General features: G+C 42.0%; 2 protein-coding genes across 3 annotated transcripts in view; one reads left to right on the top strand and one right to left on the bottom strand.

Moving 5' to 3' along the window:
* The window catches only part of MTREX (Mtr4 exosome RNA helicase), a 138,840-nt gene extending 121,206 nt beyond the window's left edge, over positions 1-17,634 (top strand). Inside the window, exons 26-27 of the mRNA XM_073622786.1 lie at positions 7,448-7,552; positions 17,354-17,634. Coding sequence (XP_073478887.1) covers positions 7,448-7,552; positions 17,354-17,406 — 158 coding nt within the window. The 3' untranslated portion in view covers positions 17,407-17,634. The remainder of the gene's footprint in view (positions 1-7,447; positions 7,553-17,353) is intronic.
* PLPP1 (phospholipid phosphatase 1) overlaps positions 17,493-27,234 on the bottom strand; it is a 135,214-nt gene continuing 125,472 nt past the window's right edge. For both annotated transcript variants that reach the window (XM_073622794.1, XM_073622804.1), the window contains exons 5-6: positions 20,494-20,670; positions 17,493-18,341 (exon numbers count right to left, since the gene is read on the bottom strand). In XM_073622794.1, coding sequence (XP_073478895.1) covers positions 18,213-18,341; positions 20,494-20,670 — 306 coding nt within the window. In that variant the 3' untranslated portion in view covers positions 17,493-18,212. The remainder of the gene's footprint in view (positions 18,342-20,493; positions 20,671-27,234) is intronic.

The raw sequence follows: 27,234 nt of genomic DNA on the forward strand, positions 1-27,234 counted from the left end.
CAGCTTTGCATATCTAGAGCGTGAGATTTTTGCCCATTCTTTGCAAAATAGCTCAAGCTCTGTCAGATTGGATGGCAAGCATCTGTGAACAGCATTTTTCAAGTCTTTCCACAGATTCTCTGTTGGATTTAGGTCTGGACTTCGGCCCATTCTAACACATAAAAATGCTTTGATCTAAACCATTCCATTGTAGCTCTGGCTGAATGTTTAGGGTCGTTGTCCTGCTGGAAGGTGAACCTTCGCCCCAGTCAAGTCTTTTGCAGACTAACAGGTTTTCTTCCAAGATTGCTCTGTATTTGGCTCCATCCATCTATCTTCCCATCTGCTCTGACCAGCTTACCTTTCCCTGCTGAAGTGAAGCATCCCCACAACATGATGCTGCCACTACCATGTTTGACGGTGGGGATGGGGTGTTCAGTGTGATGTACAGTGTTAGTTTTCCACCACACATAGCATTTTGCTTTTAGGCCAAAAAGTGCAATTTTGGTCTCATCTGACCAGAGCACCTTCTTCCACATGCTTGCTGTGTCCCCCACATGGGTTCTTGCAAACAGGACTTCTTATGGCTTTCTTCCAACTGACTTTCTTCTTGCCACTCTTCTATAAAGGCCAGGTTTGTAAAGTTCACAACTAATTTGTTGTCCTGTGGACAGATTTTCCCACCTGAGCTGTGGATCTCTGCAGCTCCTCCAGAGTTACCATGGGCCTCTTGGCTGCTTCTCTGATTAATGCTCTCCTTGCCCAGACTGTCAGTTTAGGTGGACAACCATGTCTTGGTAGGTTTGCAGTTGTGCCATACACTTTCCATTTTCGGATGATGGATTGAACAGTGCGGCGTGAGATGTTCAAAGCTTGGGATATTTTTTTATAGCCTAACCCTGCTGTAAACATCTCCATAACTTTATCCCTGACCTGTCTGGTGTGTTCCTTTGCCTCTGTGATGCTGTTTGTTCACTAAGGTTCCCCAACAAGCCCCTGAGGCCTTCACAGAACAGCTGTATTTATACTGAGATTAAATTAGACGGGTGGACTCTCTTTACTAATCAGGTGACTTCTGAAGGCATTTGGTTTCACTAGATTATAGGTGGGGGTATCAGAGTAAAGGGGGCTGAATACAAATGTGTGCGACACTTTTCACATATTTGTAAAAAAAAAAATTCAAAATCATTTATCCTTTTCCTTCCACTTAACAATTGTGTGTCACTTTGTGTTGGTCTATCACATAAAATACATTTACTTTATTTTTGTTGTAACATGACAAAATGTGGAAAATGTCAAGTGGTATGAATACTTTTTCAAGGCACTGAATAGTGGACATATCACATCCTGTTTACATATGAGGCAGGGAGTCTTAAAGCCTGACTTCACGCAAATAAAAAAATATTTGACCGCTCGTTTTGTTTAGGGGAGAGGGGAAACACGTTTACTTACCTGATCATCTGCGCCCCCATGATCTGATGGGGGACTCTTTATACAGGGATATGGAAATCTAGTCATTAAATTTCCAGCTTAAGTATATGAGCGGATTAGCTATTTTTCTCTCTGAAGCAAAGATATGGATGTGAGCCGTTGAGGCTTTGCAGAAATCCTATGCCAGCCAGGAGAGGAGATCGTCTGTGTGCATGCATAAGCTACAGGAGGCAAAGCGAAATGTGTTGGGGGCGTGGCCTGGCAGCGGTCCAGGCTAAACTGCCATTTACTACTACATACAAACAAAACACACTATAGAGTCCTACAAGGTTCAAAATTGGTCCCTGTAATTAAGTGGGGGAGCTATTCCACTATTAAACACCAAAAACAACTCAAAATATAGAATGGTTAATGCTCAACCCCTACCAATGTACAAATAAGAAAAGGAAAAATTAGAAAAAATACTAAGGAATTCTATGGTGTGTGTGTGTGTGTGTGTGTGTGTGTGTATATTAAAATCACAGGACCCAGAAGATTGCCCAGCCATTCACAGCGCCCACAGAAGCCACAGCCAGGCGCCCACAGTTAGAATGCCGGGGAAAGGAGCGAGGCTTTGTGCGCCCCCATCGCTGGACCGTGGGACAGGCGAGTGTCTGATTATTAAAAGTCAGCAGCTACACTTTTTGTAGCTGCTGACTTTTAAGTGGGTGGAACTCCGCTTTAAAGTGGTTGTAAAGGCTCAAGTTTTTTTATCTGAATGCATTCTATGCATAAAGGTAAAACTCTGTGTGCAGCAGCCCACCCTTATACTTTATACTTACCTGGGCCTGATCCAGCGATGTGCACGAGAGCAGCCACTCTCTCAGATCTCTTCCTCCTTGTTGGCTGAGACAGCAGAGGGAGCCATTGGCTTCTTCTACTGTCAATCACAGCCAGTGAGCCAATGAGGAGAGAGTGGGTGTGAGCACTGATCCCATGTGCCTTGTTTGAATGGATACACAGAGCAGCGGCTCTGGAGCCCCCGAGGGACCCAACAAGAGGAAGATTGGGGCTGCTCTGTGCAAAACCACTGCACAGAGCAGGCAAGTATAAAATGTTTTTTTTTTTTATCTGCCTTTAATATCACTTTAAATACAAAAAGTGACCCTAAACTATAGGAATAAAGTTGCTTCCACTTGCCTACTGTGTGTGACCTGTGTGATCTGTCAGTTTAGTGTAGTGGAGGGATGGCCCCTGAGATACATTTCAGGGTGCCATGATCTAGAGTTCATATTGGTTACTCTACAGTTACCAGGGAATGATGGAAAAGGAACAAATTAATATATTTAGAAATGTCAGCACTTTGTTATCCTATATCTGATTTTAATAATACATTTCCTTTTTTTAATTTAAAAAAAAATGTAGCATATCCGCTTTTCCCATGATCAGGAGATCATGCTCCTTGATTGATTTTCCTGTTATGTGTTTATTTCGGTACATGGAGAGCTCCCCCTGCCAGAGGAGGTCATTGATCTTCAATTGTCAGGAGGCAGCGGCAGTGTTTTTCTTCGGCCTGTCTGGTGCTATGCGGCAGGTCGCCTTTCTGTGCTAATGAATTTTACAGTAGAAATCTGAAGGAAACAATCCAGCTTGCCAGCTTATGAAAAATGTCAAGTTCTCCTATTCTCCTCTGTTTTCTCCACTCTAGAAAACAGGCCGTTTACTTGTGAAATCAGTATATTTCTGTACATTTCATTGTAGCATTGTTTCGTGGCATCCTCTTTCTGATCTACAAGTCCTTCGGTCACGAAGCTGTGTAACATTCCCAGACTTTTAACAGCCATTTACCACCAATGCTGCCTGTGCAGTGTCCAAGTCTTTTATCCTCCTGTGTTCAACTCGCACACATACAGTGGGGCAAAAAAGTATTTAGTCCCAATTGTGCAAGTTCTCCCACATAAAAAGATGAGAGAGGCCTGTAATTGTCATCATAGGTATACCTCAACTATGAGAGACAAAATGTGGAAACAAATCCAGACAAACACATTTGTCCAATTTTTGAAAGAATTTATTTGCAAATTATGGTGGAAAATAAGTATTTGGTCACCTACAAACAAGCAAGATTTCTGGCTCTCACAGACCTGTATCTTCTTCTTTAAGAGGCTCCTCTGTCCTCCACTCATTACCTGTATTAATGGCACCTGTTTGAACTTGTTATCAGTATAAAAGACACCTGTCCACAACCTCAAACAGTCACACTCCAAACTCCACTATGGTGAAGACCAAAGAGCTGTCGAAGGACACCAGAAACAAAATTGTAGACCTGCACCAGGCTGGGAAGAATGAATCTGCAATAGGCAAGCAGCTTGGTGTGAAGAAATCAACTGTGGGAGCAATAATTCGAAAATGGAAGACATACAAGACCACTGATAATCTCCCTTGATCTGGGGCTCCACGCAAGATCTCACCCATGGGGTCAAAATGATCACAAGAACGGTGAGCAAAAATCCCACAACCACACTGGGGGACCTAGTGAATGACCTGCAGAGAGCTGGGACCAACGTAACAAAGGCTTCCATCAGTAACACACTACGCCGCCAGGGACTCAGATGCTGCAGTGCCAGACGTGTCCTTCTTAAGCCAGTACATGTCCGGGCCCGTCTGAAGTTTGCTAGAGAGCATTTGGATGATCCAGAAGAGTATTGGGAGAATGTCATATGGTCAGATGAAACCAAAGTAGAACTGTTTGGTAGAAACACAACTCGTCGTGTTTGGAGGAGAGAGAATGCTGAGTTCCAACCAAAGAACACCATGCTTTGGGGCTGTTTTTCTGCAAAGGGAAAAGGACGACTGATCCGTGTACATGAAAGAATGAATGGGGCCATGTATCGTGATATTTTGAGTGCAAACCTCCTCCCATCAGCAAGGGCATTGAAGATGAAACGTGGCTGTCTTTCAGCATGACAATGATCCAAACACACCGCCCGGGCAATGAAGGAGTGGCTTCGTAAGGAGCATTTCAAGGTCCTAGATTGGCCTAGCCAGTCTCCAGGTCTCAACCCCATAGAAAACCTTTGGAGTGAGTTGAAAGTCCGTGTTGTCCAGCGACAGCCCCAAAACATCACTACTCTAGAGGAGATCTGCATGGAGGAATGGGCCAACATACCAGCAACAGTGTGTGACAACCATGTGAAGACTTACAGAAAACGTTTGACCTCTGTCATTGCCAACAAAGGATATATAACAAAGTATTGAGATGAACTTTTGATATTGACCAAATACTTATTTTCCACCATAATTTGCAAATAAATTCTTTCAAAAATCAGACAATGTGATTGTCTGGATTTGTTTCCACATTTTGTCTCTCATAGTTGAGGTATACCTATGATGACAATTACAGGCCTCTCTCATCTTTTTAAGTGGGAGAACTTGCACAATTGGTGGTTGACATAAATACTTTTTTACCCGACTGTACATACATTACCTAATGCATTTTATAGGAGGGGTATTGGGCTGCATTGCTGTCTGCAAGTGGATGCTCAACAATATAGCATGCAGATGTATCCTTAGTTTGTATGAACAACCTAGAGTCGCATCACTTTAGCTGCTCTATCAGGCAGGCCTGATCTCCGAGTATAAAATAACCACTTCAGCTCTGGATGGTTTTACCCCATGACCAGGCAATTTTTCACTTTTCAGCACTACGCTACTTTGACAATTGAGCAAGCCTGTTTGGGTGTCCCCATTGCAAGCTGCTTGCTCTGGGGGCACTCGGCAGGAGGGAGGGGCCAGGAGCACCGGCATTGGACCCCTGGAGAGGATCGCAGCTGCTCTCTGTAAAGCTGCTGCACAGAGCAGGTGAGTATGACATGTTTGTCATTTAAAAAAAAAAAAAATTGTCTTTAGGCTCGGTTAACATGTGAATCGGACAGGCTTTTAATGAAGCCAGTTCATACATGTTGGGGGTGGTCGCAGTCCATTTCTGAAAAGGGTCCTTTGTGATATTGGGTCCGGTTTAGGTGTGAATTCAAGTGCAAATTCGAACCTGAGTCACACCTGAACGGTAAACAAAACCACTCCGGACTGCAAACCACAGCTGGACATGTGTGAACCCAGCCTTTATATCACTTGAAGCAAAACAGAACTTGCTTTGATCAGGAAGGTTTTTTGGTTACAAAAGCTGCAGGAAATGTAGTTGGGTTATCTGTAAAGCTCTGCTACATAAAATATTGACCTGATGGACTTTGGTATACGCCTTCCCTGAAAGACAGACACGTGTGCAAGACTTATCTAGAGCAGGTCGCTCTTCTATAAACATTGTTCTGAATATTTAGGTCAATTACATGGGAGCTTTTCGTTCTGTGTAAATATTTAGAAGATGAAGTGAGGGTTCTGATTAGTAATCTTGGAGAAATTATGGCTTATGATTTGCTGCAGTTCTTTGTGGCTGTCCTGTGTGGTTTCCATGAGGGTTGGATGTGGGCTGTGATAATTAAATCCACATTCTATCCAGTCTGTCTTTGATGCTGGTCACTTTATTTTGTATAATCTAGCAATCTCAGAATGGGACAATCTATAAATGTTTTCACATATATGCTTATATAGGAGTACTTATACACTATATTACTAAAAGTATTGGGACACCTGCCTTTACACGCGCATGAATTTTAATGGCATCCCAGTCTTAGTCCGTAGGGTTCAATATTGAGTTGGCCCACCCTTTGCAGCTATAACAGCTTCAACTCTTCTGGGAAGGCTGTTTAGGAGTGTGTCTATGGGAATGTTTTACCATTCTTCCAGAAGATCATTTGTGAAGTCAGGCGCTGATGTGGATAAGAAGGCCTGGCTCGCAGTCTCTGCTTTAATTCATCTCAATGGTGTTCTATCAGGTTGAGGTCAGGACTCTGTGCAGGCCAGTCAAGTTCCTCCACCCCAAACTCGCTTATCCATGTCTTTTATGGACCTTGCTTTGTGCACTGGTCCAAATCATTTGGTGGAGGGGGAATTATGGTGTGGGGTTGTTTTTCAGGGGTCGAGCCTGGCCCCTTCGTTCCAGTGAAGGGAACCAGTCAAGTTCCTCCACCCTAAACTCGCTCATCCATCTCACCATAATCCCCCCTCCACCAAATGATTTGGACCAGTGCACAAAGCAAGGTCCATAAAGACATGGATGAGCGAGTTTGGGGTGGAGGAATCTGACTGGCCTGCAAAGGGTGGGGCAACTCTGTATTGAACTCTACGGACTAAGACGCCAATAAAGTTCATGGGCGTCCCAATACTTTTGGCAATATAGTGTGTGATATATAGGCAGCTGTGTCCCTCCTATGAGATAAAAGCTGGTATATATATACTACTGTAGGATTTGGCTGTACATTTGTCTTGTCATCCGACATACTTCCTTGCTGTGCAGTGATGGACACAAAATGGCTGTTCTCTTTATCTAATACTGCTTAACGTGGGCCACGCATCAGATGCATTTTTCATTCATGCTTAAAATTGTGTAATGGGGCGTATACACGGTTGGACTTTTTGGCTACATAAGTCCGACAGCCTGTCCGACAGCCTGTCCGATGGACTTTCTAACGACCGGACTTGCCTACATACGATCACACCAAAGTCCGACGGATTCGTACGTGATGACGTACACCGGACTAAAATAAGGAAGTTGATAGCCAGTAGCCAATAGCTGTCCTAGCGTCGGTTTTTGTCCGTCGGACTAGCATATAGACGAGCGGATTTCTGGGTCTGGCGGAGTTACGACGTAAAGATTTGAAGCAAGTTCCAAATCTAAAGTCCGTCAGATTTGCGACTGGAAAAGTCCGCTGAAAGTCCGGGGAAGCCCACACACGATCGGATTGTCCGCCGGATTTGGTCCGTCGACGTCCGTCGGACTTTTGTAGCCGAAAAGTCCGACCGTGTGTACGCCCCATAACTCCTCCAGGTATTTATCTCACAGATATTTCCCCTAAGGATATCTTCATCTAACTGTGTGTCATTGTATAGCTACTTAACAGAGTGAAATCAGTAGAAATAAAAGTTTACATTTAACTTCTTTCAGGTAGTATTATTCGTTGCATGAGGCGTCTGGAAGAATTGCTGCGCCAGATGTGCCAGGCTGCCAAAGCCATAGGGAACACAGAGCTGGAGAACAAGTTTGCTGAAGGTAGGTGGATGATTGTATATTGTGCCAGGCAGTACAGTGGGCTGTACTGCCTGGGAGGAAAAAAGATACGGAAAGGTTTCTTTACAGTAAGAGCTGTGAGAATGTGGAATAGACTCCCTCCAGAGGTGGTTCTGGCCAGCTCAGTAGATTGCTTTAAGAAAGGCCTGGATTATTTCCTAAATGTACATAATATAACTGGGTACTAACATTTATAGGTAAAGTTGATCCAGGGAAAATCCGATTGCCTCTCTGGGATCAGGAAGGAATTTTTTCCCCTGCTGTAGCAAATAGGATCCTACTTTTCTGGGGGGGGTTTCGCCTTCCTCTGGATCAACTGTGGGTATATGGGATCGTTTGATATTTTTTATTTTATAGTTGAACTAGATGGACTTGTGTCTTTTTTTTCAACCTATGTAACTATGATATGAGAGGGGTTGTTGGATGCCCTATCTAGATTTCTAGAGACGTGTAATTTATTTTGTATTGAAAGTGGATGTTGAAGGCCTGCTCTGTTCCTCCATGTTGTCTGCATGTTATCATATTAGTACTATAACAGATTATATGGTGGAACTCTGGGCAAATGGCTGAAATAACCAAATTAAAAATATGTGTGAGCTGTACTGAGTGTATATACGAGTGTACGGAGTGGGTGTGTATATACGTGAGTGTACTGAGTGCTGACCCTACCAACCCAGTACTATACAGTGGTTGCTCCTTACTGCTTCCTCCCACAATGCAAGTCTTCTCTGCCTACCCTTTGAAGATATTCTATTCCTATGTGACTGATATCTCTACAGGGAGGCTGACTGATTGAAATGACATACAGAGCTAATTTTTAAACAATTATAAGCTAATTTTAAACCAGTCTGTTGGTATATGAGACACATTCATTTATTTGGTAATTGGTACTCCCTTGTGCCTGCATATCATGTCTGATGTCCTGAAGAGTACAGTGGGTTCCCCAGATATCTGTGCAATAAAATTAAAAAAAAAATAGCTCCTATGGTCACCAGTTCTGGCTTACCATGTCCTCCCCCAACTCCACAAAGATTTGTGTTGGACAGCCCCACTAAGCAAATGCCAAGAAGACACAATGGGGGGGTTTGCCAGAGATGGCAAATACAGGTGCTAGGAATAATTTGCATATCAGTGAGCCCTGGAATTTGCGTTCCAAAGTCACTTTACAGGACATTGGAACAGGCATGCACCCTCCCTGGAGTAGCTTGTATTCCAAGTTGTAGTTTTATGGTTCTTTACTAAGACACTTTATTGTGAACCGTGCAATAGTGGCTGAAAACTTCTTTAATGACACAGTATCTGTGATTTTTATTCCTCTTTTTTTAAAATACTCAAAATAACCTTTTAGTTGTAGGAGAAAAAAACAAGCCAGCAGGAAGGGAAGCAGCTTTTATTGCAGAGGAGACAGGGTTTGATTCAAAAAGCTTTAACAATTGTAATCAAATCACATTGGATGTAACTGAAAATAACTGTTAAAAAATATACTTATCACAATGTGTAAATTGAGCCTATAGTATATCCCTTTTGCAGTAACAAGCCTGCCTGCTAGTGTCTCCCCCTAAGCCCCGCCCCCCCCCCCCCCCAAGTGCAGTAATTTACTCGCATACATGTGTTTACTCATCTATAAGCTTACACACCTTTACACGCCTATACTCAACACTACTTGGGTCTTGACACCCGAGTAAACATCAGTAAAGTGACATCCGTGTGCAAAGGGACTTAATGACATATATACATGATTGTATGCAACAAAATGTCAGCCTATATAAATATGTGAATGGCTCTGTGTACTTTGATCAATACCATCAAATTTAAAGCTGAACTTTCCCCAAAAAAGATGTTCCTGTGTTCCTCCAAACCATCCCCCACCTCCCCTGAGACATCCAGCCTATTCTGGACCTCAAGTTCCTGAAAGTTCAGAAATTCAAGCTGCAATCAGCCTTATCAGAGATTGCTTCGCTTTTATGTGTAGGATTTCTAGTGTGACTGGAATTTAAGGATGTTTACCTATACATCCCAATTTTCCAGCCTCGTCGGTTGTTTCTGAAATTTGAAGTGGAGAATTGCCATTACCAATTTGTGGTGTTACCATTTGGCCGGTCCCTGGACCCCAGGGTGTTTACCAAGCTGTTGGCTCCAATTCTGCAATTGTTGAGTACCTGGGGTATCCCCATTATGGGGTACCTGGACAACCCACACTTCTTGGAGCAAACTGACATCAGATGTCCAGAAGGCTGGAAAGGTTTAGTTTGACACTGAACCTTCAGAAGTCAGCTTTGGTTCTGACTCAACATCTATAGTCCTTAGAGCCAAACCTGTCATAGATGCATCTAACCTCAGCTGGTTCAGCAGGGACCAGCCGTGATTTCATCTTTCTATGGGCAGGTTGGTTGTACCGAATTCGATCCATCCACCCATCGATCGACTTTGGTACAACCAGCTCATCGATCGACTTTGGTACAACCAGCCTGTTGGATCCTCTTTTTACATGCAATTCGTTTTTTCATGTCTGTCTTCCCTGCACTTCAGATTCTTCCTCGCCTGTTCTGCAAGGTAATAGCAGAGGGCATTCAAATAATTCTATTAGCACCTGCTTGGCCAAGAAGAATGTGGATCTCTTGGTTGAGCCTCAGCTCTTCCAGATCAGCCAGATTTGCTGTCTGATCTTCCATCCTGTTTTTCGGTCTCTTGCTTTGATGGCACGTTAAAAACACCTCCTGAATTTCAGGAGTTGGGCTTCAGCTCTTTGATCCCTGCCTACCCTTCTCAAGGCAAGAAAGTCAACCTCCAGGAAGGTGTTTTTCCTTGTTTTTTGGGTTTTGAGAATGTTTGTGTTTTCCACCCCTTATGTTTATTGTCTTGGTCATGCATATGAAAGTCCTGTGATGTATTAAGTATTTGAGACTTTTGGGTTACCTGTGAAATCTTTGTTTTTGGAGTACACCACAAGACACAGAGATCCCTCCTCTCTTGTCTAATCCTCATTGTTTGCTGCAAAACTGAGGCTTAACGGAGCCGTGAAGGGTTATGGCCAGATGGGCATTCCTGCCTATTTTTTGGCTCTTGTCCATTAACCTGAAAGTGGCAGCAAAACCCAAGTAATCATGAATATTAACAACTTGCCAACCAGTCACATACCTGGTAGGTCACCGGTCTTCAAGTGGTTGTACCAGGATGTTGCTTGTACTGTTATTTGCAGCCGATGGTCGGCTTTTTTGTAATCGCAATTGGAGCGGCTAACTAACCCCACGCCCCCACACCCCACCCCCCCACACGCTTTTAAAGTGTCACCTATGGATAGTAAAATTCACGTAGTTTGACACCCAGCACAGACGTGCACGATTTTAAAGAGTGACATTTTTGCCATCTATTTACTTGGTGTAACATCTTTTACATTTTACAAAAAATTGGTTTATGTATTGTGTTTTTTATTAAAGTGTATTTTTTCCCAAACAATTGCTTTTGAAAAACAGCTGCGCAAATACCGTGCGACATACCACGCCAATTTATTTTCTAGGGCCTCTGAAAAAAAATTTAATTTTCTAGCCAAAAGTACTGATTGTTGCATGTAAACAAAGTGCCAGAAAGCCCGGTCCTGAAGTGGTTTAACCTCCCTGACGGTTTTCCCGAGTGTGGCTCGGGGTTAAATTTCAGTCCCATTAGCGGTAACCCCGAGCCACACTCAGGATTACATTGCAGGATCCTGGTGCCACGTTACCTACCTTGTCCCCGGGATCCTGCGATGTCCCCCGCTGTGTCTGCGGGCTCTGTCTCTCCCGAAGCCTCTCCATGCCAGGCTCCGTACCCTGCGAGCGCCGCGACGCACGGGGCGGAGCCTGGCGGCAAATTCAAAAAATTGTAAAAATCATAACACATACAGATTACAGTACTGTATGAAATTATTTCACATCCCTTTTGTCCCCAGTGCTTTGCCTCATGCCCTGAATGCAGTTTTATGTTATATATGTATATACTGTTCTTTCTGCCTGGAAACTGGAGATTGTCCATAGCAACCAAAAAGTGTCCTTTTACGTCAAAAGTGGCTTTAGACCAGCTAGAAAACAGCGATAGTAAATTAGAACACTTGCAGAATTGAGTGATAGTGATTTATGGAGAAATTAATTTTATTTTTATTATATTTTCTTTTAAATTATTTATATTTATTTATTATATTATAATTTATGTTTTTGTGTTTCAAACTTTATCATACCCGGGATATCTACTAGACTTTTGTTTGGACAGATTTAAGTGTGTTATTGTTAAGAATTACAGGCCTACAATATAAAACGCCAAATTTCCATGCAAAATAATTGTACCGCTTTCAGCACCTAAAATCCGAAATAATCATACCGCCAGGGAGGTTAAAGACAATTTTACAAGAAAACCAAAAATGTTACCCAAGAAGCTCACTCACCGCAGACATCTGACAGACATGAACTTACATCATTGCTCTGAAATGTCCTCCAGAAAGTTGAGGTATATTTCAGTAGGCAGAATGTTACAGCAGAGTTTTTTGTTCAGTTCAGCACTACCTCAATATACTTTTTATCTGCTGAAACCTTTTCAGTATTTATTCAAGCAGCAGGCCCAAGATAAGGGTCTTATCAAGCAGAAGCATAGCTTCTGCCCAGACTCTGCAAGATGCATACTACAATCCAAACCTTCACACGTGGACTAGAATAATAGTGTTGGAACGCACTGAGCGATCATCCATATACACGCTGTGCTCTGTGTGATATAACATGCATTTGTATTCATCAATGTAGAATATTAAAAGGTGAATCTTTGCATAATGGACTTTTTAGGCATAACACAAGTATATAAAAATATATATTTAATACAAAAATAGAATCAAAAACAATTACATAAAATTTCATGAATTCACAAAATGTGCCTAGGAGCTTAAATAAAACACCACCTACATACATTAAGAGTATTAATGAAACATTCAGATGACCAAACAATTCACTCTAACAGTAATAAGAAAAATTGAGGAGGTAGTGTGTCATATAAAAACTCAGCTCTACATGTTGCGCGTGTCCAACAAACGCTTCTTCAGGAGCTTGTGGCGTATTATTTATCAAAAACAAAAACCGCAAATTGAGCGGAGAGTAAAATCCTCAACCTTGATGGACATTCAGGAAAACAGATCTTCAAGTCGCTTCTTGAAGTAGTCTAGTAAAGTCGCCTCATGCCAGATACCATAAGGTAATTAGTGATATCTAGCACGGACGATAGATTACATCCAGGACAACCAAACAAGCTGCTCTTACCCTGTGTAGCGCTGTCCTCTGAGCGGCGAGCTCCAGGAAATGTTACCTTAAGATACCCATCAAGGACCATATACCCTATACTGACTGGGCTTTCATGTAGTGGGGGCTTCCCCAAATTGATCCAGCCTAGACCTGTTTGGTTGTCCTGGATGTAATCTATCGTTCGTGCTAGATATCACTAATTACCTTAGGGTATGTGGCATGAGGCGACTTTACAAGACTAGACCGAATGTTTCGTTAATACTCTTATGTATTTAGGTGGTGTGTTATTTAGGCTCCTAGGCACATTTTGTGAATTTATGAAATTTTATGTAATTGTTTTTGATTCTATTTTTGTAATACATGTCATATCCACAGTACCACTCTGTGGTGATACGAATCCTTAATCATATTCATCAATGTAGTCTTTTGGTCCATTTGGCTTTTACTATACATTTTGAGTCTTTCAGGCATTGATATAGTGCTAGCAATCTACGAAGCACTTTATATACTATACATTAGTGTGTGTCTTTAATGAGCTTACAGTCTAAGGTGTGTCTCTCAGATACATATATTTATGGTATGTATTTATAGATCTGTTGAATCATATCCGACTCTCAGCAGTTCTGTGGGACAGCTCTCTGAAATGTTTTGAATGTCTTTCCCACAGAATTTTCTTGGCAGTTTTTAGGAGGTAGGTAACCAGGTTGTTCTTCAACCCCCTCCAATGCTTGGGTTTGGGACTAGCATGTTAGAAGTGATGGCACATCTACATAGCAAGCCTGTACGCATAAACTAAGGCTGTTTTAGACAGGAGCCAAATAAAAATAAAAAAAGGGGGGCTGAGAAGGTGAAGATCTGCTTTAAGTCCTGCTTACCTTGTGATTGGTTCTACACATATTCGCCCACCCAGCAGATCCAGCGTTGCCCTGCTGAGATCCTCTTCTCAGCAGCCGCCACTGGGGTCCCGCACCGCCATGTTTGTGTGAGAGGGGTTCAGCCGGCAGGCCTCCTGATAATGCGTCTCTAGGCCCGCCCCCCTCCTCCTCTGTGAATGAAACCCTAAAGCCTTCTGGTATATGTGAGGTACATATCCCAGATGGCACAGCGTGCCTAGACGAATCACATGTATTAGAGATGGGACCAAACTTTTTCCGAAGAAAGGGTAAACAAGAAAAAAATAAAATTATATTCAGGAAGCGGAGTGGAACTGTAGTTCTTATCATACTTTGGGAGTTTTATCTTGGGTCATCTATACTGACTGTGATGATGTGGCTGTCCTTTTAATTTCCCCCTTTTATTGCTCAGTACAGGTCTTTGTCTAAACGGGGCTTGGGTGAGAAATGTGATGAAAATCTGCCATGAAACCTTTTTGCAGATATCTAAAACCACTTGCTCAATATGTGTTTTAGTGTATGAGCCTTAATGTCTGCCAATTGCAGAGTGTAATTCAATAACATCTCTAGCTACTTAAGGACCGGAGGTATTTTCCCCCTTAATGACCAGGCCATTTTTGCGATACGGCACAGCATCGCTTTTACTGACAATTGCACGGTTGTGCGACGATTTACCCAAACAAAATTGATGTCCTCTGTTTCCCACAAATAGAGCTTTATTTTGGTGGTATTTGATCACCTCTGCGGTTTTTATTTTTTGCGCTATAAACAAAGAGCGACAATTTTGAAAAACTTTACCTTTTGCTATAATACATATCCAAAAAATAAATATTAAAAAAAAACCACATTTTATTCATCAGTTTTAGGCTGGCTATATATATGTTTACATATTTTTGGAAAAAGAAATCGCAATAGGCGTATATTGATTGGCTTGCACAAAAGTTATCTCATCTACAAACTATGGGATATGTTTAGGGACTTTTATTTTTTATTCTTTATTGTTTTTACTAGTAATGGTGCTCTGCGGTTTTTAGCGGGACTGCGACATTGCAGTGGACAAATCTTACTCCAAATTAGACTTTTTGGAGACCAGTGACATTATTGCATTGATCAGTGCTAAAAAAAAGTGCACTGATCAATGTAAAAATGACACTGGCAGGGAAGGAGTTAACAATAGGGGGCGATCATGGGGTTAAATGTGTTCCCTAGGTGTGTTTTAAATGTAGGGGGGGATGGGCTGCCAGGGACATGACAGAGATCACTGTTCCCCATCACTGGGAACAGCAGATCTGTCATGTCATCTGGCAGAACAGGGATTCGCTTGCTTACACTGGCAGATCCCTGTTGAGTCCACCTGACCCTCGGGCACTCTCCCACAGCGAGAGTGAGCCGCCGGCAGCGCGCGCCTGCAACTGCGTGAGCTGCTGCACAGCTACGGTGATTCGCACAGGAGAGCCGGCAAGTGGCTCGATTTATCTGTGAGCTGTCAGAAGTCCTACTAATCACAGCTAAGGCTGCGGCTACCTTTTTAATAACATTGACCAAAAAAATCTAAATTTTACTGCCCAAGTTGACAAAATAGGTGGCATCTCAAGTCGCAAAAGGATTTTCTTTTTTTTTTTTTCAACAAAACCTTTCCTTGAATGTCCTTTAATCAGCTGTAGAAGAGAATAAGTAACACATTGCCCTACTTTAATATCATGAGGGGATTGCTGCATAACTTTTCTTCCCCATCCTGCTTGCCTTTAAGGCCCCTTGCACACAGGGGGTGTCTAGCTTCTGAGCGTTCCTCTGTTAGTGCGCCCGGGAGGGACAATTGCAGCATCCAAAAGACCTGTGTTCCAGACATTTGACCCTGAATGCATGGGGCAACTCTGGGTGCTTCTGCATTTCTCTTAATTTGCAAATTAGTGCCTTAAAGAGGAATTCCACTAATTTTTCATAATTACCCCATTGTGCCCTCATAGTGATTTACTGTTTGGATATTTAAATGGTGAAATTTGTAAAGACAGTATCTTTTTTTTTTTTTTTTTTAATTGGTCTTTCCCGCAACTTCCAAGCGCAGCCCACCTGCGTGACTACGTCATCAGCCCGGCCCGTTGACTCCTAGGATATGTCAGGGATCCCAGGACTCTTAAGGCATTCAATGCGGGTACGATCATGAGAATCCGGGTTCTCTGTTTGACAGGTTGCCATAACAATGGGGCGGGAACTTCTGCTGATGCCGCCATTGTCAAAGCAACCTGTAATCAACAAAGTGCACTGTGCAGTGTCATTACTTTGCAGGCTCCAGATCTGGAGGTGCACACGCTGGGTAGCTAGCTGCACCGAATCCCAGAAATACACAGGAGCGGGCTTCAGATGCCCACATCCTTGATGGCCGCTGCCTGTTTACAAGAGATTACAGATTTACAAGTATGAGGACAGTAAGAATTACAGGGGTGCATTTATCAAAAAATTGCTTAGGAGACTGGAGCACCACTTCAACCTAATGTGTGTGATGGACGATTCCAGTTGCATCTATAGGCACTAAAATATGTACAAACAATCAAAATGGATTCAAGTGGCCTTTCCTATTCCTGGCACCAAAGGCAGAGCAAAATAAACTCTATAAAAAAGAAATTGTAATTGCTGGGTGTAGCCCAGACCTCCCATTGGGCATTTTCTTTAATGTGTGATTTCCAGATTATAATTAGCAGAGTTTTCACATAGCTCCACCTTTTGTTCACTAGTACAGGGGAGCTTTAATCCCATTAACGCCTTTTCAAAATTAATGTTTTCCTTTAAAGCTTTCCAACAAGTTCATTACAGTGACTTCAACATCTGCTTTTGGCACAATTTAATGGACACGGCCTGATCTATAGAATTAAAGAACATTTTCACGTATTATATAATAAAAACACCTTTTGTATTTCTTAAATGTGATGGATTCTTTTCTCTGCTCAACTGTTGGTTACCATAACAATGTCCTTATGTTATACGCCAATCTGTAAGTTAAAAATTAGGTAGCCAGTAGGAATGCTTTTCTATGAAAATTGAGTCTGAAGAATCGCAGCCTCAGGGGAGTATTGCCACTTTCCTTATGCTGTTTAGCAACCTGTAGCTTGACACAAATGTGTAGAGTACAAGCAAAAAAAAAAAATGACTTTATGCTGGGAAATTAAAATTGGTGGACAGGCAGGATTTGTAATGCATAAGAGACATGCTTTGTTGCGTCTGCATTAAAGCTACTTACCTGCCTGTCCGGCCTTGTACAGTGAGCCACACACACACACAGATCACTGTACAAATGCGGCAATGCTGAATCTGACTGAACTTCCGCACATGGACGGGAGTGATGTCATCCCCGCCTGGCCAATGACAATGGCCGGTGATTGAGTCCCAGAAGCCGTCAGCTCAAAGATGTCAGCGGCTGGGCAGGAAGCTCGAGGACGCTGCATCGCTGGAGCTGAGTATTGTTCCATTTTTAATTTCCAAAAAGTGTATATGTATGTGTGTGTAATATATTTATATCTCTATATCGAGATATATATCTCTCTATATAGATATATAAAGATATAAGTTCATCTGTATATTTAACGATTTAGCTAGAGGTGTATGTGTTAAACCCGTTTTTTGTTTTCTTTCTCTCACAGGTATTACAAAAATCAAGAGGGACATTGTTTTTGCTGCCAGCTTGTATTTGTAACGGAGATTATGGGATTCAGTGCCAGTTTTGATCCAACAAAACCTTTCTTTTAAAGTTTGTACAAATTCATCCATGTAAGACTGATCTTGTTTATATAAACTGTTTTATTGTTTTGGTGTTACAGTTTGCAGAACCAAGCAATGTTCGTGCATAGCAATATTACATGTTTGTACATACCATTACCACACTATTTTAATAAAAAAAAAAATTTACAATTTGAATACCACATTTCTTGTATTGTGTCTCTGTATAGTTGATAAAAGCATTAAACACATTTATTTTAAAATTTTAAAGCTATAACATTATACATAAAAAGGTGTTCTTTATAACTATATACAAAGTGGGCATCTGACAGGTATAGCAGCAGCATTCCATAGCATGAGTCCCCTATACACAGCGCAGGGAGTCATTATGTATACTGAGCTGACATTCAAGAGCCTCTCCAGTGGAGACATCTGTGGCCAGGCTGTGTTTTCACCAATGGCTGTTTAGCTTGCAGAATGGCTGCCGGCATGGTGTACAGGCAACAAATGCAGATCACATGCTTAAGTGCTAGAGTGCCATGCAGGGTCAGCGTCTCCAGCACTGAAGGCAAAGGACTAACCTACACAAGCAGATTTAGTCTCGTGCTAGAAAGTCATTGAATCTCTTTCTGGCAGTTATCTTCTTTACAGCACATAACAACCAGTGGATTAAATCAGCTTGAAATTAAAACTGCTTGTGTTGTTTAGACCTAAAGGCTAATTAAGAGAACAGAACTCGTGTCAATGCTTTGTGGTGAAAGCAGGATACTGGCAGAAGTGGCTTCATGGCTGGTGGCTGCTTCCATAGTGGTTCCCGTTGGTTGATGTCTCATGCAGTGTAGTGTGTGAATCCTCCTCTTTGGGATTGAAGCTGTTCTTCTTGTCTTTGAAAAAATCTGACACGTACACAACCTGTGCAATACAAGACAAAATGTTAAAGGAAAACTACGACTTTTTTTTTCTTTTACAGCATACATGTTGCATTTTAGTATTCTTTTTGCCCAGAAGGTATTTCAGAAGATTGTAGGTTGTAGGTGGTCTCCCTGTAGCTTTAATAAACTGGAGGCTCCAAAGGCCAGTTATAGGTTGGGGTGGTTGCCATTTGTACTTTGGTTAATAGGTACGGGGGTGCACTGGGATACCTTCTCTGCCACTGTGCTAGTGCTGGCTGTCCAGTTTGTCCCCTGTACCTTTTTAAGGAGGGATGGGCTCCCTCCAGGCATTCCTGCCCTCAATCTATCCATTAATGTATATGTGCTCCAACTATGGAGACTCTCAAAATGTATAGAGTTAGGACTGCACTACACTGGGCTGTCTATGAAATGGCCCTGCAGCTTATGTATTCAAACTAAACCCCTGGTTTAATGTGAACTGTTAAGACCGGACAATTCGGTTTGTTGCAGGCTGGTTGGTAAGTGAGCTGGGAATTTTTCTTTTTATACTAAACTGGAGGCAAAGCCTTCATATGTAATAAACAAATATGGCTGCCTAATCAGAGCTTTGTAATTGGGGAGATTTGGATGCCATTACCAGTGCAGCCAGGGATTATTGAGGGGAATTAAAAAGTGAAACCTGGTAATTTGGGAGAAGAAGCTAAATTGGGCCTGGATTTGGTGTCTTGTGTCAGAAGGCAAATGCCTTTTGCCCGCAACTTTCCCCAATAAGATTCAGAGCTTTGCTTATTAAAAGTGACTCGCACCAGGAAATACTATATGTGAAGCCACCAGTCTGTCTCTGGCCTTAATTTAGCTGCTGAACTGGAACAAACCCGTAGATTAGAATACGCAGGTCCCATGTTTGACTCATAGTTTTTAATGTGAAAGTAGGTTTTTGATCATTTTTCTACACCGGTGTTTATATAATTTTTCATTATTTTGAGGAAAATATGTAATATGGGGGTCCTATTATACAGTGTATCTAGAACATGCTGGGAACACAAGCTATGCACTTTTTTTACTGCTTCTGCAAAAAAAAAAAATCGGGTGGATATTACTTTTATGGGGTGTTCCCTGAGCCATTCTGAGGGGTGTATATAAACATTTTATGAAGTGCAAGGCAACCAGGTCCTCCTAGGGAATGTTTACATGCAATATTTTCATATTTAAGTAAAAAAAGTAAGTATAGATGATCTAACAAGTCAAACGACAGGCGAGCGGCAGCACTCTCGTTCTAGGAGCATGTCATATGACAACCACCGACACGCTTGTCGATCGGTGGTGCGCTTTGTCCCTGAGACACCACGCACCACCAATCCTGGTAAACTGCTGATGATGAGACTTTTTACCCATGCGATTAACGGTGTCCAATCACAGCTGTTCACATGTAAATAAGGAAATACTGGTTATTGGCATTCCTCTCCTCTCCTCACACTGACAGCGCGTGAGGAGAGCACATCAGCGGCGTTTTCCTCACACGGGGATCTGCACGGATAATCAGGGCACCAATTATCAGTGCAGCCCCAACAGCACACATTAGTGAAGGAGAAAGTTTTTGGAGTTTTTTTTTTTTTAAGCAAAAAATAAAAATCCTAGTGGTGATTACCATCAAAAGAAAGCTCCATCTCAAAAAAAAAAAAAAAAAAAATGTGTTTGGGTACAGCGTTGGATGACCATGCAATTGCCATCCAAAGTGCAACAGCACTGAAAGCTGACAATTGGCTTGGGCAGGAAGGGGGTAAAAGTGCGCAATAGGTAAGTGGTTAGGTAGAACCCACCCCATTCTTTTCTAGTGCCCTTGGCAACATGGACGGGTCTTCTGACATTAGGGCTGGGTTCAAACTAGTGCGAATTGGATGCAGGTTTCCCCGCATCCAATTCTCTGACAGGAGAGTGTGCCTGGCTCAGGCAAAAATTCGGGCCTGAAACGGACCCCTGTTGTCAGCCGCATCCGTCTGCATGTGAACCCAGCCTAACAGAAGCACAGAAATTCACAACTATGTCTTGTATGCCGTGTGATGATAGTAATGCCATGGTAAGGGAAGCTAGCTTACAATCTATATAGCATTGAGGCAGCTTGCAGAGTAGGACTTCCTTTAGAAGCTCATTAGGCACAGTAATACACTTACAATAAGGACTGCCACAATGGCTCCCTGGATGAGGCCAATGAGGACGTCACTCCAGTGGTGTTTGTAGTCCGATACTCTAGAAAGACCAACATAAATGGAAACCGCAACAAGGCCAAATTGGATGGTTGGACGGAGAAGCCTGGCCCAATCTCCTCTCATTCGGGACTGAAGATACAGCTGGAAGAGAGATATAAAAAAGGGACATGAAGATGCGTGAAAGGAATTTAAAGACAATTATATAATTTTTTTTTTTTTTTTTTTCCACATGCCTGCCTCCAACTGCTATTACAAGCACTTCTTCTCACACAAGGTTTACACCATTTTAACCTTCGTTCACCTATTGCCCTGCAATAACGCAATGTTAGAGCACACATTACTGCAATACGTGAAAACATGCATTATGCGTTCTGTTGTGTTGCAGTGCCATGATTCTTAACCTCCCTGGTGGTATGATGATGTCAGATTTTTGATGCTCAAAGCGGTACAATGTTTTGCATGGAAATTTGGCGTTGTATATTGTAGGCTTGTAATTCTTAGGAATAACCCTTAAATCTGTCCAAACAAGAGTCTAGTAGACATCCTGGGTATGATAAATTTTAAAACTTTTAATTATAATTTAATAAATAATTATAACAAATAATGATAAAAATTATTCAATAATGTAATCAAACACACTGAAATTTGCTCAGGTGCAGAATTGTCGCTGTCATTACTTTCAGTGTTTGACGGATTTTCCCACAAATCACTATCGCTCAATTCTGCAAGTGATTCTAATTTATTATCGCTGTTTTCTAGCTGGTCTAAAACCCCTTTTGATGTAAAGGGACGCTTTTTGGTTGCTATGGACAATCTCCAGGCAGAAAGAACAGCATTTATAATATAAAACTGCATGCAGGGCACTGGACAAACCACTAGGGAGAAAAGGGATGTGAAGAAATGGGATACACTGTATTCTTACAGATTACATTACTGTATTGTGTGTTTTTAACGTTTTGAATTTGGCGCTGTGCTCTGTCCCCAAGCGTCACAACGCTCGCAGGGAACGGAGCTCGGCACTGTGATGAATCGAGCGGAGACACGGCCACCGCACACAGCGGGGAGACATCGCAGGATCCTGGGGACAAGGGAAGTAACTATACCTGGATCCTGCGATGGGATCCTGAGTGTGGCTCAGGGTTACCGCTTTTGGTACTGAAAATTCACAGGAATACCACTAAGGAGGTTAATAGCACCCCACAAGGCAAAGTATGGTAATGCACTACAATAAATTGTATTACTAATTGACTAGCTTAGGCATGTTTATCAGTGACAATACTGATAGCCAGTGGGTTGAAAAAAAATTTTTTCAACCCACTGCAGTGCAAACAGACACAGTGTACCTGAATGTGGCAACTCTGCTCTGAATTCAGGAGTAGTGCAGCATTGTTGCCACCATCCCAAGGAACTGCTTTAGGTAAATTTTTAATGGGGCTCTCAGGCAACTGTAAGTACTTATAATAAAGTGCTACTGTATAGGAGCATTTACATACATTACATATATACAATATTTACATTAATCGGTTCATTGCCACATAACAAACATTAAACTTTATGTAGACAATAAGATCCTTTACTGGACACTAGGGCCTATAAATCAGTTGGTACAGCTCAGCATCAGCTCCCAGGACACCTCTAAGGAAAGTGTTTGAATAGAACATGTCCGATTCAATCACTGCAATATTGGCTGTGACGTTCTGTAATGTGGATATTCTATTTTAAAGCCTAACTTCAGAAATAGGATGGAAAAAAACCCGGGGGGGTGTTTGTTGATGTCTGTGCTGTTATGCCTTGGGGGGGGGGGGGGCAGTGCAAGTTGCGATACTTGACTCCCCTATAAACTCTGGTCTGTGGATGGAGGCTCAGGTTTGTGTACAATATAAGGCTATTTAACCCTGTATTGTACATGGGGAGTCTTACAGAAGTAGCCATCAGAACAGGTTGCAGTGCTGGAGGGACACTGCTTCAGTATAAAAAAAAAATGGTATTTGCTTTTTACTCTGTATATTGCAGTATGTAAGGGGAACCCATTGTAAAGGTATGTTTTTTTTTTTTTTTTTGGCCCTCATCCACCCACAAACTGTCATAGTGATCATCATTTCTGAGTCATGCACCTGGAAGAGATATGCAGATTAGGAGGTCTTGATTTCACTTGCACTATAAATTCCTTCAGGTCAGTGACTCAGTCATGTCATAGAAAGCCAGGTAACTAGTTTTGGAAGCTTACATAAAAGTATATAGAATGGGTTTTCAGAAGCCACGGGGTGAAGACCTACTATAAGATTCCATTCCAATTCTATACAAATCAGGTAGACTTTTGGTTATTGGTAAAAGTAAAATATACCATCAGATTATTAGTTTTGGCAAGCGTTCTCTGTTCTGATTATTATAAATTGGAGTGATAGTAAACAGTACAATAATACCACTCCACGCTTAAGAACTGAAATCCTGTTATCCCCATAATGAAAACACTTTAAATAGATAAATCTCTTGGTATTTTTTTCCAAGCTCTTAAAAGCATCAGTGAGCAGATTTCTGGCAGCAAAATCCTTGGCTCTGAGCGCGGCAAAGTGATGGAGATGCTGAGGTTTTAGCTCCACCAGGAAGGGAATTAGTACTTTTTTTGGGAAGTTGCATGATAAGGAGACATGCCGTGTTAAGGTTGCATCTCACAGACGCCAGTAAATCTGCATTTACCAGCAGTGCTCTCCAATATCCACAACATTAACCACCGCCAGTACCACAACAATCCATTGATGCACACATGCAAACCTTGCGAGCTGGGAGTATAGAGAACCTTATAAGAATTGTGTGTCATTTATGGAGACCACCCATAGACACACCAGGAGGAATCCTTATTTCCAGATTGTGACCAATACATTCAACCCTTTGAAGACTTCAAATACGTTGCTAAAATAAAGAATCTTATCTTTGTGAACTAAGCCCCTTATGGCATGCCTCCATCCCTTACAGGAGAGAACTGGGGTTTGGTGAAGAGGAAAGGCTTGTTATTTTGTTACTGTTTTGTTGTTTAAGGTCTCATGCACAAGCTTGCATTAGAGGCATACAATGTAAAATCCTGGCTTTGTTCTGCACCCAGAATGGCTGTTCACAGGTACAGTATACACCAGTACTTGTAAAATCCACGTATAGGTGTAAGAACTAATTCCCTGAGAGAGTCTGTGTTCATTTGGGTCAGTGTTCTCCTGTTCATGAGACCTAATACTGGATGACAACTGTCTCAAACCATCAGTTTCCCCAAAGCTCTATGCACAGTGGTTACATGGATTGGCCTACATCTTTCTTTTTACTGTCTACACCACTGATTTCAGATACCAGACAGTCTTGCCATCTTCAGAAGTTTTGATGACTCTGTGGTAGTGGGATGTATTGAGGATAAGGGAGAGATTGAGTGTAGGACTGTGTTGGAGAACTTTGTCACATGGTGTGAGGTTATTCATCTGTATCTAAATGTGACGGACAAGGGAGCTGCTTGTGGATTTCAGAAAGAGGAAGCCACCAGTGACCCCAATCTCTATCCGAGGAGTGGCTGTAGTAGAGAGTTACAAGTATCTGGGGGTGCATATAGATAATAAGCCGGACTGGAGCAAGAACGCTGAGGTGCTCTATAGGAAGGGCCAGAGCTGCCTCTACTTTTTGAGGAGGCTGAGGTCCTTTAATCGCTTGCTGACCAGCGCATGACGATGTACATCGGCACAATGGCACGGCTGCGCAAATGGGTGTACTGTACGTCCCCTTTAAGGCGCGGCATCGTGGAATCACGCGTACACCGTAAGCGAGCCCGTTGGTCCCGCGCACTCTGTCTGCTGGGGGCCTGCGATCGTGACCCAGAGCGGCAGAACGGGGAGATTCCTATGTAAACAAGGCATTTCTCTGTTCTGCCTAGCAACTTGACAGGGATCTACTGCTCCCTGTCATCGGGAGCAGTGATCTCTGTCATGTTGTAGTGAGCCCATCCCCCCCACAGTTAGAATCACTCCCTAGGACACACTTAACCACTTGATCGCCCCTCTAGTGTTTAACCCCTTCCCTGCCAGTGTAATTTACACAATCAGTGAATTTTTATAGCACTGGTCGCTGTATAAACGTCACTGGTCCCAAAATAGTGTAAAAAAATGTCAGATGTGTCTGCTGCGATGTCGCAGTCACGATAAAAATCACAGATCACCGCCATTAGTAGTAAAAAGAAAAATAATAAAAATGCCATAAATCTATCCCCTATTTTGTAGACACTATAACTTTTGCGTAAACCAATCAATATACGTTTATTGCGATTTTTTTTTTTTTTTTTCTCTTCACCAAAAATATGTAGAATACATATCGGCCTAAATTGAGAAAGAAATTTGTTTTTTAATATATTCTTTGTGAATATTTATTATAGTAAAAAATAATAATGCTTTTTTTTTTTTCAAAATTGTATCTTTTTTTTTTTTTGTTTTATAGCGCAAAAAATAAAACCGCAGAGGTGATCAAATACCACCAAAAGAAAGCTTCATTTGTGGGGAAAAAAGGATGTCAATTTTGTTTGGGTGCAATGTCGCACGACCGCGCAATTGTCAGTTAAAGCGACGCAGTGCCGTATGGCAAAATGTGATCTGGTTAGGAAGGGGGTAAATTCTTCCAGGGCTGAAGTGGTTAACATCTCCTGGATGATGCTGAAGATGTTTTTGAGTCTGTCGGCCAGCGCTCTCCTGTATGCAGTGGCATGCTGGGGAAGCAGTCTAAGGCTAAATGTACACGGGACGTTTTTACAACCTCTCCTGAACGATTTAACTTGACAGATACCAACCCACCTTAAAAACGTACATTTTGCCGCATTTGCGTTTAGAAGCGTTTGAAAAAAAAAAGTTTTTGTTTTTTGTTTTTTTTTTCAAAATAGCCAGAAATGAAAAACGCCTGTAAACGAAACGCGAGTTACCACGTTTAGCCGCTTGAAATGCCTCTAAACTCATCTGAACTCATTTTTTTGCTTACCAAAAAAGGCCTCTAAACTCAACTGCCTAGAAACGACCCTGTGTACATGTACTGATAAGATTACATAGAGGAGAGTTCAGGAGCAATTGAAAAAAATGCCCAACTGCTCCTAAACGTCCGTTTACCAGCAGCAGTGTACATGAGGCCTTAGGGCAGCAATGGCAAACCTTGGCACCCCAGATGTTTTGGAACTATATTTCCCATGATACTCTGCACTGTAATTGAGCATCATGGGAAATGTAGTTCCAAAACATCTGGGGTGCTCAGGTTTACCATCACTGCCCTAGGGTGTCCAACACCAACCGACGTGTCCAACAAACTGATTCGCAAGGCTAGTGATGTTGGATTGGAACTGGAGTCTTTTACAACAGTGTTGGAGGAGAGAATGTTGTTCAAGTTATGTTCTATCTTGAACAACTCCTCCCACCCACTCCACAATACGCTGGTCAGTCTGCGGAGTACCATCAGTGACAGATTGTTACACCCACAATGCACCACAGGAAATCATTTTTGCCTGTGGCGATCAAGATATGTAATTCTTTTCTCTGAGGGCTGGAGGTAAATATTTAATTCTGGTTGTTTATGATCAGGATTTTGTGTTGTTTTTTTATAGCATGTTTGTATTGTGGTTATTATCTGGGGTGGTGTTAGAGAAAGTGGTGTATTATTTGTATTTGGTAGTTTGCCTGTTATTTTAATAATCTGTGTTATTTATTCTATGTTGTATTTTAATTGTATGGATGTTTTATTTGTAGTGTAGTTTTAATTTTGTTATTTGGTGTTAATGGCGGCTGTTGGTAATTTTGTTGTGTTTTTGCATCTTGTTCAGTCTATTGTTGTGATCTTGTGTTGTCTTTAAGTGTGTCTGTGTGGTAACAATTTCCCAATGGGATTAATAAAGTATTCTGCTCTGTATATCACAAGACATTGCCTTGTAATGTTGTCCATGCTGGCTTTGTGCTTTATTCTCCAGTTGGTGATCTGCTTCTTTGTCATCCCCGCTCTGTTATTTACTGTGCACCGCTCTGCACCTGTATTTACCTTACCAGTGTGGCAGATGGTCTCATGTCTTTCAGCTGTTGACATATTGGGTAGATGCAAACACAAATCCACTAACATAACAGTAGGGAGCCAGACACTGGTCCTGCTCATCACACGGCCATGTGAATGCTTCTCTAAACAATTGTATGAGCCATCTGGCTCAATGAACTTGTCTGCCCCGGACATCGAGGAGCGTGTGTCAGGCATGGGGGACTCCCATCAGCTGCTTCCTCCGCACACCTGTGTGTATGGTGGCCTAAAACAACAATTTTCACTAGAAGTAATGTGACAAGCCACCCCCCCTTGTGTTTGGAGTTCATTGCATTACCAGCCAAAAACCTGTAAAAGAATAATTATCAGTCCGGCAGACAGTAATGTTCATTCCTGCTGCTGCTATCCAACACTTCTGGGTGTGTCAATGGCATGTCCCCCCATTAGTAAAGTAATAGTGTCCCTTCAAAGGGTGATTTTGCTTTTGTTTTGTTTTTGTTTTTTAATATAGTGGGAAGGTCACTTTAAACTATATCCATAACAACTTGATAAAAATAATGTTCTTTAGCAAGGAACATACATTCCATATTATTAATTATGCTACCAAAAGGAGTGTGTAATGTAAATTGCCCCCCAGCATTGCTCCTGTTTCTTCTCGCTGGATGCTGCTGATTTGCT

The sequence above is a fragment of the Aquarana catesbeiana genome, linkage group LG01 (assembly GCF_042186555.1).
Source record: "Aquarana catesbeiana isolate 2022-GZ linkage group LG01, ASM4218655v1, whole genome shotgun sequence".
Lineage (NCBI taxonomy): Eukaryota > Metazoa > Chordata > Amphibia > Anura > Ranidae > Aquarana > Aquarana catesbeiana.